A 16919-nucleotide genomic window follows, 5' to 3' on the forward strand; every position below is an offset into this window, starting at 1 on the left:
GCTCTCTGCCTTTTTCCACTACAGCCAAAAATTAACTCTGCCAGCGCCCACCTTTGCACTCAAACCAAGAAAAAAACCTAGCAAAGCTATATATACCCGTAACAATCGGGTGGGCTTAAAAATGTGTTTGTAAACGCGTGAGGTGATGAAAATGTGGCCCCCACAAGCATCCTTTTCACGCGGCTTTGGATGTGATCTTCACGCGGTTTCTCCAAGCTTGTGGCCCCCACTTCGTTCAATCATACCTATCTCTTTACGTGAATTACTTCTTCACGTGAATCCTATCATGCGTAAGTTGCCGCTCTCGTGACCCTTCCGGTCACGTAGCCCCACAAGTTGCTGCTATCCAACAATTCTCCACCTCGATAAAGTTTTCCCAAAACTGAGTCGACACCAACCAAAACAAATGTCTCACTTGTTGCATCCAGTATGAAGTGAAACGATTCATGACAACGGACTCAATCCATAACAAGTCCAGAACCCAAATGAGAGTGCAAACACTCTCCAAATGTCGGTATCAACTCACTAAATCGATCTCATCCCCATCAAAATCCAATCTGGCTACATCATAAAGACTACCTACGTATCCTCTTGCCCAAGGAATCAAGCCTTCACGTAGTTCACCTAAATGGCCGCGAACGACCTCAATCTAATAGAAGAGTTCGCAACCCTTCTCTAATTTCGTCAACTCTGCGGCTGATAGCACCTCTAATGGCCTCAAACACCTCCACCTGAGGTGAACCAATGGCCATATCCAAACTACATCTATCTGCTGTACTCGAATCAAATTCCAACTCATCATCTGCATCCAAAAAGAAATGATCTCCAAACTGTGTCACCTTAGCTAGAATCCCAAACGATGCAGTATGATATGGAGTAATCTCCACCCAATGTGAAGTAGCATCACTCTCCACCCGCTGTGATACCTCTATGATCTTTCCAAAACTCTCCACCTGCTGAGAGTCAATTAGCTCCTTCATCGAAGCCTCAACCGAAGTGATACTACCAGACCAAACATCCAATAAAGTTTTACCTCCAATCACAGCAGTTGACAACTCTTTAATAGGATGACCTAAATATGTCTAAGCCTCAGTCCAGAAACTCATTTGTAGACCATTGCTTGACAACAAACACCGATTCTCCTCCAGTAAGGCACGATTCTCCAAATTTGTCACTCTATCTAGTTGCCCCAAGATTTCCTTTCCAACAAAGTGTCTCGAAATGCCGTGAGCTCATCTCCAAAACAGAAACAGGTCCATCTTGTACCTTCACCTTTCTGCCAATATCACACTTCTTTAATCTGTTAGAGACTACTAGGACTTCCTCCAATGAGGATTTGGTTGCAACACAAACACGCTTAGAATAGCCACTAATAAAGAAAACCAAATGCCTATTACCTCTCAATGATGCCCCCTTAGAAGGCCCCCAAACATCTATGTGAACTCCTCTAGAATGACCCTTAGCATAGTGAATAGAGGTGCTAAACTTCTCCTCAGTCTTCTTGTTCACATCAACATGTTCACTGGACTTCAAACTATAGGTCTTCACACCCTCTTTTAATCTATGCAAGGAATCAATACTAGAATAGCCAAGTCCCAAATACCACAGTCTAGTCAAATCAATAAAAGTCGACAGTTCTCCACCTGCCACTATACCTTCAGTTAAGTAATACAGGTTATTCCTCCTGACGCCCTTCATCACAATCCGAGAGTCTTCCATAATCTTGAGAACCATGTCCTCAATTCGAACATTCAGACCCTCTCCAACCAAAGCTCCAATCGAGATCAAGTTCTTTCTCAAAGAAGGAACATATCTCACATCATTTAACTCCCTAACAGTCCCGTCAAACATCTTGATGCGAATTCTTCCTATCCCAATGATCTGGCATGCACAGTTATCAGCCATGTACACCACACCACTATCCAGCTTCTCATAACTGGAGAACCATTCCCTTCTAGGGCACACATGATAGGTCGCACCACTATCCAACATCTATTCAGATTCCTCCGAATAGCAATCTGTAGGACTGATAGAAAGCGAATAAATAGAAGAGTCAGAAATATTACCATCCGATATAACGATGTTTGCTTCTGATGATGGTTGCTTCCCTTTTCCCTTCTGCTTATTCTTCATCCATTCGTCACGCTTTGGGTAGTCTTTCTTCTAATGACCAGCCTTCTTGCACCAAATACACTGATCTTTTCTAATTGTAGGATGTCCTACTTTAGACTGTGACTTCCAATTCTTCCGGTTTGGACCCTTTCCTCTTGCGGCCAACGCTTCTGCTACCGGCTCAACTGAAGCCTCCTTATCCTTCTTTCAAAGCTGATAATTCACAAGTGCAACAGTCACCTCACTATACGATAGAGATTCCTTCCCATTAATCAGAGTAAGAACGAAGGTCTCATATTCCTCATCGGGTAAGGAACTCAACAATAGCAACGCCTTGTCCTCATCTTTAATTATGACTTCCACATTCACCAAATCCGTAAGAAGCTTTGTGTAGGTGTTCATGTGATCACTAAATGAGGTTCCCTTCTTCAACTAGAAATGATAAAGTCTCATCTTCAAATGTAAGCGGTTCTCAACACTCTTTGTCAGATACTTGCTTTCGAGAATCTCCCAAATCTTCTTCGCAGAAGTCTCATTCATCATATCATATTTTAGATCTTGAGTCAAACAAGACCTAATCTTCGCAGAAGTCTCATTCATCATATCATATTTTAGATCTTGAGTCAAACAAGACCTAATCACACCACACACCATTCGATTCATCTTCTTCCAAACATTCTCTTCAATATCATCTAGCTTGCTATTTAACTCCAAGGTATCATCTAAATTATGCGCGTTCAGCGCATCCAAAACCTTGCATCTCCATAATCCAAAGTTGTTTGTGCCATTAAACTTCTTCACATCTATCTTCATAGAATAGATATTCAAACTCTGAATGGTTTTCACGCCAGAAGCACTACTCTCGACACCCGAAGCACCTTCTTTCCCCGACATCTTTCTCAACCCACCAACGAATGAAAAATAGATCCAAAACTGAAAAGATAGAGTTTTTACCAAAAGATCACATCTTTAACTCCAATTGAAACCCTAGACAAGCTTCCAAATCAATCTACTCCTCCAAATAGTCCAAGCGTAGCCCGAGCTCTGATACCACTTGTTGTGAACAGTGAAAATTTCGGCAGAGTTTCTGGTGCACAATAAGAGAAAGATCGTAATAAGAATTCTCGTCTCACAAAGAAAACAAGAATCTGAAGCGAATATCTCAACAAAGTGAGATATCGGCTCTTCCTCTTATCAGTTCTAGGACTGACTTGTCGAGGGATCCTAATAAAATATTACAATAGCCACAAACACAAAACAAACGATTTTACGTGGTTTGGTAAATTGCTTACGTCCACGGGGCAAGAGGGGGGAGATCTACTATTAGAGAGGAGAGAATACAACTAGGGTTTACAATCACTCAACCCAAACCCTCACACAATCTCTCAAACCTCTCATAATTTCTCTCTCAAAATCAGCACAAGAGAGACTGCACAGAACTCTCTCAAAAGCCGCCTCTTTTCTTCACCAAGCACAGTCGAAACTTGCTCTCTGCCTTTTTCCACTGCAGCCAAAAATTAACTTTGCCAGCGCCATTCCTTTGCACGCAAACCAAGAAAAAACCTAGCAAAGCTATATATACCCGTAACAATTGAGTGGGCTTGAAAATGCGTTTGTAAACACGTGAGGTGATGAAAACGTGGCCCCCACAAGCATCCTTTTCACGCGGCTTTGGATGTGATCTTCACGCAGTTTCTCCAAGCTTGTGGCCCCCACTTCGTTCAATCACACCTATCTCTTTACGTGAATTACTTCTTCACGTGAATCCTATCACGCGTGAGTTGCCGCTCTCGTGACCCTTCTGGTCACGTGGCCCCACAAGCTGCTGCTATCCAACAAATCATTGCTTCCTATTCTGAGTCTTAATAGGACATGAAAACCAGTCTGTATCCTTGTTTGAATACAAAAGAAAACATGTACGCATGTTCCGTGCCCGACTTCTGAATAAGAATAGAAATCCCTATAGAATAGGGATCCTATTTTTATAGGATCTGTATTGTCACATATATAGCAATCCTATTCCGTTTCAAACTCTACGGATTGAAAACTGTGAGCCACGAAATCCCACATGTTCTTGAGTGATACAACTGCTTGAACCATTCAAAGGAATGTTAGGCATAACCAATTATGCTCTCATTCGTGTGGACTAATTCTCGAGAAACACAAGCACAGTAGTCTGCAAGCAAATTTTCTTTTCTTTAGCTTTATTAAATGTGGTCAGTGGATCACTGATTCAACTAAAGAAGAACAAGTGAAGGGTTTTAAAGGATATCCCCTCTGCCATTTTGCCCATATGTAACAATTTTAAACTAATCGAATTGTTCACTAAGAAATTGTTCTCAAATGCCTTCGGATATATAGAAATTAGACTACGTACATTCAAATTTGCCAAATATTTATAGGAAAATTCTCGTGACTAAAAGGGAATATGTAGAAAGAAAACCATACATATAACATGTCAACGAGTGAATCTTTTGCTACAAGACTAAGCTAGTCATATGCTGCTTCAAGAATAAAGTAGGAATGATCCATATAGGGGAGGCCAGTTTAAGTTCTCTCCTTATTCATATTGAACACTCCCATTTCATCTGGCAATTTTGTTGCACAAACAGAAAAGGAGGTATTCATGCCAACAAAAAAGGACATTGCCCTTGAGATCATTCTCGAGGATGAATTTAAGCTTATCTAGAATGTGCAGGGACTCCACCAACAGTTTGTGCATACCGCAAAATTATTGTATTTTAGAGTGGATTTGGGGCCAGATGAAAGGTGATGGTTGTTCCATGCGTGGTGTACCCCGCTTACATCCACACCATACAGTTGCCCTTTGTAGTGCATGAATATGATATCCGCGGTATCGACATGCTCGTAGCAGCAGCCTAAAAGGGTTGTGGAGAAGAATAACTGTGAAGTGACCGCTACCATCGGTAAAAGGAGGCAAGGACAGAATTTCCTTGTAATGAAAATAGTGATGATCAGTCTCTACTTATTCGCAGACATAGGGTAGAGTGGTGATAGAGGGGAGTCCGACATATCATAGACAGTTATTCTTCCTTTGATTAGTCTTCGAGGACTTGATAATTATACGAACAGTGTGCAGGATTAAAGCACTTGCACGCTTTGAAACTATAATTTTAGAAACTTTTTTTGGGATTGAGGATGAACAATTTGATGTTATGCTGATATGAAACTTATTCGTGTTTGTTACTGTGTTTAGCTTCAAAATATGTTGGTATTGATGAAATTCAAGTTCTCATGTATGTGAAAATGGTTTTCTTTTTTCGTTGGTTTGCTTTTGTGTTCTAGGAAACAAGACTTGCTATTTGGTGTTCTGGTTAGAATTAATCTTTTTAGTTATTAGTTTTATTTGAAAAGGGTTCCTATGCGAAGAGCACTTGCTGGGGTTTTATGTATTTTTTTTGTAGTTGTTGCCACTCGATAATATGTGGAAAGGGTTTTATGTTATTGGTTAGGATAATGAGATTGAGACAATACCTTTTGGTGTTATTAATTTTTTAGGACACTAGTGAGATAGTTATCCCACATGGGATGAAATTGTCTCACTCATATAGAAAAAATTTACTCTCAAGCCAAGATTTATTTACCCAAATTCAAGTTTGTCTCCCACGATGGTTATGCAAATGAAAAGCCCAGCTTGAAAGTGTAGTAGACAATCAGGTCATTTGGACTGCAAGACGTACTAGAGCATTTACACTGGTGCATCAACATCAACATCAACTATAGAGATGTAATTGAAATTGTGTTTTTTTAAATAATAATTAGCATTGTGCTTGTTTTACACATATAAGCTGCCCTTACAACTTTTAGGCTCTAGCCATAATATTACTCAATGCATTAATCAAGCATTATTGTTTAAACTGCTATATGCTGGCTTTAGTTTTAGACAAGCAATTACATCAAGATGGTTCAAAAGCTTTCAAACACACTGTTCAACTTAAAGATATGAATGACAACCGATGATCCAAGTTATTAAAATACAAGTTAAAATGGGCTACTAATTAGTATTATGCCATAAACAAGGTGTTTCTTTGAGGGAGGGTTGAGATTCAAGAAGAAATAGATCTGACATCACATGCTTGGCTTTAATAAAAAGAAATGGATGCTTGGCTTTAATAAAAAGAAATGGATCTGGCATCCCATCCTTGGAAGAAAAAGAAAGATGCTTGGTCTTAATAAAAAAAAGTTGATGCTTGGCTTTAATAAAAGAACCGAGTGCTTGGCTTTAACCCTTAATCTTGTGTTATTCGTTATGCCTTTCTATTTATTGCATTGCTCAACAAGTCGATAATCACCATCTCAATAACACATGCAAAATTTCCCAACTTACATCTACTATTAACAAAAAAGAAAAAAGAGGGAAAAAAAATCAAATATGGTGGTAGTTGGAGATGTAATTGCAAGCAAAATCATTGAGAAGCTAGTGGAGGTTGGATTTGACTATGCAGCAGACCAATGTTTTGCTCGGCGAAGACGAATGAACGATGAGCTTCAAAGGCTCAATGATGCTCTTCCTCGTATCCAAGCTATTGTAAATGCAGCGGAGAGTGGGCAACAAGAAATAACTGGAGACCTCAACAAATGGCTATGGCAACTCAAAGATGCTGTCTACATGGCTAGTGACATACTCGATGATCTTGATTATATTGAGATACAGAAACGAGTGGAGATGAATGCTGCAGGAAGAAGACCTCATGGCAGTAAGGTGAGTGGTTTTATTTCTGATTCTAAACGAAAAGTTTCCAAGTTTAGTAAAAGAACCTTTAAATCTGATCCCACCCTCGAGAAGCTAAGGGGGGTTGTCAAGAGGCTAAGTGAAGTGGCGGTAGGCGTTACAGATTTTCTCAGTTTAGTAAAAGAGCTTAACGAACTTCAACAACAACGTCATCATCATCATCATCAAACTTTTATCACTAATTCTAATCGTGAAACTGGACCTATTTTAAGGGAGAGAAATGTGTTGGGAAGGGATGAGGAGAAGAAGAAAGTGTTACACTGGTTAATGAGGATGCCCATTGCTAATGAGGATCATGTGGGCATCTCTCTTTTCTCCATTGTAGGCCTCGGAGGAGTTGGAAAGACAACCCTTGCACAACTCGTCTATAGGGATGATACCTTACAGAATTCCTTTAGCATCAAAATTTGGGTGTGTGTCTCCACTCGCTTTGATGTTAAAAAGATTATTGGAGACATCCTAGAATATGCTACAAAAAAGAGACCTGACGTTGCAGGACTTGGCCCACTAGAGGAAGCTCTTAAGGCATTGGTATCATCTGAGAAATTTCTCCTCATATTGGATGACGTTTGGAATGATTACGATCTCTCTAGTTGGGAGACGTTGTTTGCTCCGTTGAGGAGTGGCCTTAAAGGAAGTAAAATTATTTTAACTACCAGATCGGAGAAGGTTGCCGAAATGGCTACACTAGCTTTAGGAGGGATGGAAAATGAGTTAATGAAATTAAATCCCTTGGATGGTAATGTCTTCTTATCACTTTTCAACATATACGCATTTGCTGGAATAAATCCCCATAATTATGGAAAGCTGCAATCACTTGGCGAGCAAATAGCTAGAAGGCTTGGAGGCTTGCCGCTAGCTGCCAAGATGATTGGAGCATTATTGCGTTCTAATTTGGATGACAGTCACTGGATGAATATTCTGCAATCTAGTCATATATCAGATCATGGATCACAGAGAGATGGTGTGATGCCGGTTCTAATGTTGAGCTACTATTATTTACCAATGCACCTAAGACCTTGTTTTGCATTTTTCAGCATTTTTCCTCAAGATCACCTGTTTTTCAAAGGTGATCTAGTTTTAATGTGGATGGCTCTCGGCTTCATCCAACAATCTCCTCAGAATCCAACACAGACACTAGAGGATATTGGAAGCCGCTACTTTGATGAGTTAGTTAAACTATCATTCTTTGAACAATTTGGTATGCTTGACACAAATCCCTTAACTCAAAGAGTGGAAGAAGTGTACATCATGCATGATCTTTTGCATGATCTGTCAAGCAAAGTATCTCATGGTGAGTGCTTTACATTTGTTGGAGATATGTCAATCAACCGGATCCCAAATACAGTACGTCATTTGTACTTTGAAACCGGTGATCTTGGTCTTCTCAAAGATATGGACAAATGGAAGAACTTGCACACTTTGATTTTAAAATTCAATGGATACAATGATGAGCATGTTGTGGCTTTCCAGCAAGTGTTTGAATCTCTAGAAAGCGTTCGAGTGTTGTGCATCACTATTAAAGAAATGGAAGTATTGCCGTATGCGATAGGTAGATTGAGGCATCTCAGATATTTGTCAGTCGATCATCATTTTACTCGCCTGCCTAGTTCAATCTGCAAGCTTTACCACCTGCAGGTACTTGTTTGTAGCCATATTGAAACTTCTTCAGTTTTGGTCTTGAATAACCTTATTTACTTGAGACACCTGCTGCCATATTATCTTCCTTATGGAAACGTCGATGGGATTGGGACTCTTACCTCGCTTCAAAGGTTATCTTTCAGTGCTGGTGCTTATAAACTTAGTGAACTAAAGGACCTAAGAGAGCTGCAGGAACTTCGGATTAGCGGCCTTCACAACCAACAACAAGGGAAGGAGGTTAGTTTGGTTCAGTTACATGATAAAAAGAGACTCCAAGTGTTACATTTGGATTGGTTAGATGACAGTGATGCAGCAGAGGAGTATGAAAAGGTGCTCGATTGCCTCCATCCGCCCCACAGCCTCAAGGAACTCAAAATTGTACGGTACCGAGGTGCAAGGTCTCCATATTGGTTGGAAAAAGATTTGTTAAAAAATCTGGAGCGCGTCGTTCTTTCCGGAAACACAGCATGGAAGCACCTTCCTTCTCTCGGGAAGCTTCCATATCTCAATAAATTGAGATTGGATTCACTAACAGGACTTGAGCAAATTGGCTTTGAAGGTGGATTTCAGCAACTGGAGATTTTAGAAATCCATGGTTGTGAACTATTGGAAGAGTGGTCCGGGTTTGGAGCAGAGACGGCACCTTGCTGGCCTCTCCTTAAATATCTAAGAATCTCGCTGTGTCCCAAACTGAAGGCATTGCCTCCTCTGCCCCTAAGTCTACAGAAGTTGAGATTACTGTATGTGGGATTGTCTGATTCTCCAACATTCTGCCTGACTACTCCATCCTCGTCCTCATCCTCTCCTTCCCTCACTCACATGGAAATTGCAGGATGTGAAAATTTAACATCAGTGGCTGGCTTGTTGCGACATCGCCTCAGCGCCCTCATGATGTTGAAGATTAGCTGTTGCGAAGCTCTTGCGGATCTGCATGCAGAGGAAGGCTTTCAGCATCTGCATTCCATTAAAAGCCTACGGATTGAATATTGCCCAAAGCTGAAGATGGCTACCGACGCGGTCGCCCCGATCGATTGCTTCCCTCTCTCGTCACTTCATTTTGAACATTGCGGTGAACTGGACAGGCTCTTCCAGGCATTATTAATGCAAGGTGTGCTTACTTCTCTTTCTGAACTTAGATTGTCAGGTTGGAACCACATAACATCCTTTCCCTCCAAAGAGGCGTGCAAAAGATTAACGTCACTAGAAGTGCTGGAATTGGGAGACTGGGGAGGGCTGATATCGGTTGAGGGTCTAAAGGCTTTTTCCCACCTTCGTCGCCTATCTATTGAGAAGTGTCCCAAGCTTGTGCAAGCAGCAGCAGCAGTGTCAATTAAGGGCGAGGAGGAGGAGGAGGAGGAGGAGTTCACATTAACCGTCGGCACTCTTAGGATTGATGATCCCTTGCTGCTCCACATTGAACCATTGAGAAAACTAGCGTCTGTCATAACGCTATGGATAGGAGATTGTAGAAATCTGGAGTGTGAGGGAGACATCAACTCGTGGTTGTTGCGCAACAGAACTTCGCTGCGATCCATCCACCTGGAAAAATACACTGCAAAGTTGCTGCCTCGTAGCCTCCAAGCCCTCTCTTCCCTGGAGTCCTTAGAAATCACTGAAGCTTATCAGCTTCAATCGCTGCCGCAGATGCCTTCATCTCTGCAATGGCTTGAGATCAGTGGCTGCGACGAGACGCTGAAGGAGCCGCAGATGCCTTCATCTCTGCAATGGCTTGAGATCAGTGGCTGCGACGAGACGCTGAAGGAGCGGTGCATGGAGGACGAAGGTGCTGATTGGCCCAACATTAAACACATCCCTGATATTGATATCTTGGCCTGGTACGAGCTAAGTGAGTCCTCCAATGGATCAAGCGATTTCGCTCTCTCAGACTCAGAGGAGTGTTAACTGCATTTGAACCCGATAGTGGCTGTTCTGTCCTATTTTGGGTTCACCGCGCGCAAAGAAATGAACGGTGTGTGCACTTTTTGTCTTTTTCTTTTGTTTGTTAGCTTTTGTGCTCCTAGGAAAGCATATGCTGCTTAAAATAGGAGACAAGGCTTGCCGTTAAATATTCTGGGTAAAATTTAACCTTTTAGATTTTTTAGAAGGTTCCTGATGTTATTAGCACTTGCTAGGGTTTTATGTATTTTTGTAGCTGGTGTTGCGCAATAATATGTCTAGCTCTAATCTTATATATGTCTAGTTCTTAATTCATGAGTTCTTTATTTATCAAACTTCAGTTTCGTACATGTTGAGCCATGAGTATTCAATTCCGGCTATAACCCTTCATCTGACAGCTAACATAACGTAGAAGCTGCTCGATGAGACTGTTTACAAGATTTTCATGCTGCTCTTCATTTCTTACATAGACTTCTACGTAGAAGCTGCTCGATGAGACTGTTTACAAGATTTTCATGCTGCTCTTCATTTCTTACATAGACTTCTCAGAAGAAGGCAGGTTCTCTTTACAAGATTTTCATGCTGCTCTTCATTTCTTACATAGACTTCTCAGAAGAAGGCAGGTTCTCTTTGAGTCTGTAATTTGATTTTGCATCTGTTTTCTGCGAGCTTCTTTAGATGGTGCAGCTATTTCCTTTTCATTTACCATGCATGAAGTTGGGCTTCTCATATCACAAACAAAAGGTGAAATTTATGATAAATTTACTCCTTATTTAGCATAATAGAGTTCCTAAGATGAAGGGTGAATTTCTTTGGTTAATTGCATTTTTGTTCTGGTGATATGCAGTTCTGCCTTCAAACTTCTTTATATGCCAATTCAGAGAGAAGATAAGAGAGTAGAAATTTGAATCTTTATGTGCAAACTTCTTTATTTGGCTCCCCATTTAAGAAGCTAAATGAATATTGAGGTATTTATATACTTATTCGTCTAAACTTTCAAGTCTAATTTCTTCTTTGTGTCAGAATTTGAATGTAAAGGCTCGCTTCCTAAGTCTACTACATATATAGGTTGAATTTCCCCTTTAGGTCACTACTTGATTGCCTCTTCGTTTGATGCTTTTTTGCATTAATGCAAGGCTATTGATGGCGTTATACAATCCAAGAATGCATTGATTTTCAATTCGCTGTCTACTCATCTTGACTATAAATCACTATATATAAAGTCCTTTACATTTGATGCTTGTTACATTAATGCAAGGTTCTTAGTTCTTACTGGATTTTTTTTTCTAGTTTCATATTATAACTGAAGGGTAGAGGGGATGGCTTGTGATTCAGGGTATAAAGATTGGCACTGTTCTTTAAGGTTTTGAAGGTTACATATGCAAGTAACATTTTTATTAAAGTGGTTGATATAGGTAGATTCCTATTTGGAAGATTACAATCTTTAAAAACCAAGTATAATTGGTTCTTCAGCTCGCACTTTTCTGTCTATTTGGAAGATTACAATCTTTAAAAACCAAGTATAATTGGTTCTTCAGCTCGCACTTTTCTGTTAATACTTTGAACAAAGTAATTTAAAAACCAAGTATAATTGGTTCTTCAGCTCGCACTTTTCTGTTAATACTTTGAACAAAGTAATTTATGCACCGAATAAGTTGATTGCAGCGGCTCCTATGACCAATTTTACCTTGGTAATTATGAAAAAAATGACTTTAAGAATGTCTACTAACAGCAATACTTAAGATGAATATTATAACAGATGATTTTATATCTCATATATATAGATACTGCTCTCACTAAGTGTCTTTCAAATTTTGGCTTTGTCACTAATGGAGCTCATGAAGCTACTCCTCAAAGCAAAGTTCTCAATTACAGTGTGTATACTATTGTTTCATTTAGTAGGAGCCTATGATGCAGAGCTCTCTTCATACTATTACAGTAAACTGTGCCATCTTGTTGAAGAAATCATCAAGTAAAATGTCAAGGTAGCAGTTTATCGTGATCTGTTATTTTCAGCAGCTCTGTTGGGACTCCATTTCCATGATTGTTTTGTTCTGGTCTAATTCTTTGGCTAATTAATATTTTCAAATTTGAGTTCTTGTTAATGTTAAGTTTGATACTAATGTTGTGAGAAGTTTGTGTAGGGATGTGATGCATCTTTACTGCTTGATGACACATTTGCAATAGTTAGTGACAAGACAGCAGTTCCAAACTTGAATTCTGTTCGTGGATTCAAGGTGATTGATAGAATCAAGTATTTGTTGGAGGAACCTTGCCTTTTGATTGTATCTTGTGCGGATATTTTGGCAATTATTGCTAGAGATGCAGCTGTTTTGGTAAGTTATAGCACCAAGTTCCATATTCTCCTATTAACCGTGCTTTTTAGCGAGTTGGCTCGCGCGGTAAAGCGCGAGCCAAAAATCTTTTTCCTTCTCCTATATAGAGATACATAAGAAAATAGACATAATTCGAGATGGGTATCCTGTATTATCCTATTCTATAGTAATATTTGTATATTCCTATTCTACAGTAATGACTGGGTTCGTACAAATCATGAAATGTCAGTATGCTGCATGCCAGTGGTATTTTTTTTGCAGGTTGATATGGTAAAAATGAGTCAGTATACATCTTTAGGAGTATTAAAACTTTCAGCCTACGTAGCCATTTAAAATTACAAGCGAACTTCCGTATTTAGTTCCTGTGGAGTACTGCTTATCCTCTGAATGAAAAAAAAAAACTTGGTCCTCTATTTAGAAGTTGATAGTTTTTCACTTGTAGAAGAAGTTTTGTTTTAGTCTGAAGATATAGTGATGGTTTTTTGCTTATGTTCTGTATGAGCCTACCTATGATTCATTGAGTAGGCAGGCATGTCCTTTATTTAGAAGGACATTTAGGTCTCTATCAGAATGTTTACATTCATCAGTACTGAGCTATATCAAACTGGATATTAACTGCTACAAGAGAACATGAATCGTTGTTATGATGTTTGGATATTGACTTTAAACTTTCTATTTAATCTTTCTATTTGGGGGATTATATTCACACGTGAATACCAATGGTAATTAACTGCAGGGGAGTAATACCATTGGAAGACCAAAATGTACGAGCTTCAAAGGGAGACTATATGGTTAGCCAGCATACAAAGGTCCTCCATTGTCCCTTGAATACAGAAGTTATCCATTCTGAAGATCTTTGCAGTCAATATGCCCAACAAATGGGAGAGACGATGCCTTGGTCCCTGGAGACCTCAAGATTTCAAGGTGGTTCGATAACTAATACTATCTCAACTTGCTTTGCAGCCTCGGCTTGCTTCAGAGTGATGAATCACTTGTTTCCGAGAGTGTAGAACAGAGTTTTATAGAGTTAGTTTAGGCTTCTGCCCAGGATTGGGAGCTTTTCTTTAGGTATTTTGCTAAATCTATGATAAAGATGGAGAATATTAATGTGTTTGTTAGAAGTGATGGGCAAACAAGAGAGAACCATCGTTATTTCAATGTTTAGATGGAGAGTCAGTAAACAAGATCAAGTTTTATTTGCTTGTTTAGGAGGTGTTTTGTCTAGAATGATGTAATGCTGGTAACGAAACTGATGGAAGTTTCGACATGTTGCATATTTTGCCAGGAGCAAAATTTCTGTTATCTTCATCACTTGACTTTTTTGGTAAAAAAAACAATGAGTTTTGTTACCTTCCTATTTCATCGTCTCTATTCTAATCCTGGTTGCCCAAGCTCTAAACTTCTCGGCATGTTCCAAGATCATTTATAGGTTTCAATTACCTTCGTCACCCTTGTATGGACTCTTTATGTGCTCCTGTGTAACGACTCACTAGTAGAAAAACGACCAATCTAGACGGAACAATCTAGACGAAAAAAATTTCCGTCTAGGTTGAATCAAACTAGACGAAAATTTTTCGTCTAGGTTGATCCGTCTTGTTTGGGTCAAACTAGACGGAATATTCTGTCTAGTTTGTCAAACAAGACGGAATTCCGTCTAGGTTGCAGGGACAACCTAGACAGAATTTCTATCTAGGTTGGAAGAGGTACTTCAAGCTCTGATGATCTGTGAATATCTCAAACTGTACCCCATACAGGTAGTGTCTCCATGTCTTTAATGCAAAGAATACTGCTGCTAGCTCTAAGTCATGTGTGGGATAGTTCTGTTCATGCGTTCTTAACTGACACAAAATGTATGCTACTACCCTCTTGCTCTGCATCAAAACATCTCCTAGACCCGCTAACGATGCATCTGTGTAGACTATGAAGGTCTTATCTCTGCTAGGAATGGTCAAAACTTGCGATGTAGTAAACTTAGCCTTTAAAGTCTCAAAGGCCTCCTGACACTCCGTGCTCCAAACAAAAGGTACACCCTTTTTCGTAAGGCGTGTAAGTGGTGTGGTTATTTTTGAGAAGTCCTGAATGAACTTCCTGTAATAGCCAGACAAACCCAAAAAGCTACGGATCTCAATAACTATCATCGGCGGCTCCCAATCAAGTATTGTCGTAACCGTAGCTGGATCCACTGCCCTCTCTACTGATGACGTGACCCAAAAATCTGACCTCGGATAGCCAAAACTCATACTTACTGAATTTGGCATATAGCTGGTGCTCCCGCAAAGTCTGCAATGCTAATTAAAGGTGTTGCTCATGCTCTGCCTCCAACCTCGAATAGATTAGAATGTCGTCGATGAATACTATCACGAACTGGTCCAAGTATGGACGAAAAACCTGATTCATCAAATCCATGAATACCGCAATTGCATTGGTTATCCCAAATGGCATGACAAGAAACTCTAAGGACACATAACGAGTCAGAAAGGTGGTCTTGGAAATATCCATCTCCCGAACCCGTAACTGATGATAGCTAGAACGAAGATCAATCTTCGAGAAGTGTTGTGCTCCCTGCAGCTGGTCGAACAAGTCATCAATCCTCGGTAATGGATACCTATTCCGGATAGTGACCTTGTTAAACTCTCGATAATCTATACAAAGACGCATACTTCCGTCCTTCTTCTTCATAAAAAGGACCGGCGCCCCCCATGGAGAATGACTCCGACGAATAAAACCCAGAGACAACAACTCGTCCAGCTGAGTCAGTGGCTCCCTCATCTCAGCAAGTGTCATACGATAGGGAGCTCGAGATATCGGTGTTGTGCCTGGCTGCAACTCGATGCAAAACTCAACCTCTCTCACAGGAGGTAGCCCCGGTATGTCCTAAAAGACATCCTGAAAATCTGAGACAACCCTAGTCTTGCACAAATCAGCTCTCTGATCTCTCAGCATCACCTCCTCGATATAGGCCAGAAATGTCTCCACAAACTGGTTACCCTGTGAGGTCGCTACGATCAACTCAGTCCCATCGAACGCTCGAAAACTGACTGTTTTTGCAAAACAGTCAATGCTAACATGGTAGGATGATAACCAATCCATACCGAGAATGACGTTAAAATCCGACATCCGCAAGATGATCAAATCTATGATAAACTCGTACTCATCTAAGTTGATGACACATCTCCTACAGACGTTCTCTAATAGGGATACCTCTCCTAAGGGAGTAGAGACGGACAATGGAACATCTAAAGGATGTGCGACTAACTGGAGCCTATCCATAAAGGCATGAGATATAAAAGAATGGGAAGCTTCGAAATCGATCAGGATCCGAGCTGGAAAAGAGTTTACTAAGAAAGTTCCTTCTACTATAGCTCCGCTCGCACCGTGATCACGGGGTACGACTGTATAGACTCTGTCAGTGGCTGACAACTGCTGAACTATCGATGGTGGAATATACGGGACTATCTGTCCCTCGGGAATCTCCTGAATCACGCGAATCTAGCCTACTGGCCCCTCAATCCTAGGAACAGCTGGCGGTGCCTCAATCCTCTGCTGCGGCTGCTGGCCGACCCTGCTGATGCTGACCCTGACCACGGTTCTGCTGCTGACCGTGTCCTTGATTCTGCTGTTGGCCCTGGCCTCTGCCTTGCTGGCCTCCTACTGGCGCACTACGATAGTCCTTGGCCTTATGCCTAATCTTGTTGCAATTATAACATGCACCCTAAATCTTGAGCTGCGGTGGTGCTCTCGAGTCATGTTGTGCTCCCTTCTTGAACTTGCCTTGCTGGTGGTGATAAAAGTCCTTACCCCGCTGCTGGGGTCCTCCTAGTCCGGCAAAAGCTTTCCCTTGCCCTTATCATTCTGCTATCTAGACTTGTTATTGCCCTCTTTGTTCTTCTAGAACATCGCAGTCTCTGTCTCCTGTGATATAGCTGCATCTGCTACCTCTCGGACTGAACGGAATCTTCTGGAAACTCGGTAACGGTGAAGACTTGGGCGAAGTCCCATAAGAAACATCTACGTCTGGCGCTCTCCTAACTGTCACATGCCCGTGAAACGTAGAAGACTCATAAATCGGCTCTCATAGTCAGCCACAGACATATCTCCCTGCTCTAGCTTAGATAACTCTAGCTCTTTCCCGGCTCATGCCGCGGAAGAGATGTACTGCTCGTCGAAGAAATACACGTAAT

The 16919-nt window shown here is 40.8% G+C and overlaps 1 protein-coding gene across 1 annotated transcript; it reads left to right on the forward strand.

Annotated features, from left to right (window-relative positions):
- On the forward strand, positions 6462-13097 carry LOC109841718 (putative disease resistance protein RGA3). Its single transcript, XM_020410665.1, has 5 exons — positions 6462-10352; positions 10943-11040; positions 12547-12738; positions 12968-12984; positions 13037-13097. The coding sequence occupies exons 1-5, from the start codon at positions 6506-6508 to the stop codon at positions 13095-13097; spliced, it is 4215 nt and encodes a 1404-aa protein (XP_020266254.1). The 5' UTR covers positions 6462-6505.

This window comes from Asparagus officinalis, chromosome 5, assembly GCF_001876935.1.
Source record: "Asparagus officinalis chromosome 5, Aspof.V1, whole genome shotgun sequence".
Classification (NCBI taxonomy): domain Eukaryota; kingdom Viridiplantae; phylum Streptophyta; class Magnoliopsida; order Asparagales; family Asparagaceae; genus Asparagus; species Asparagus officinalis.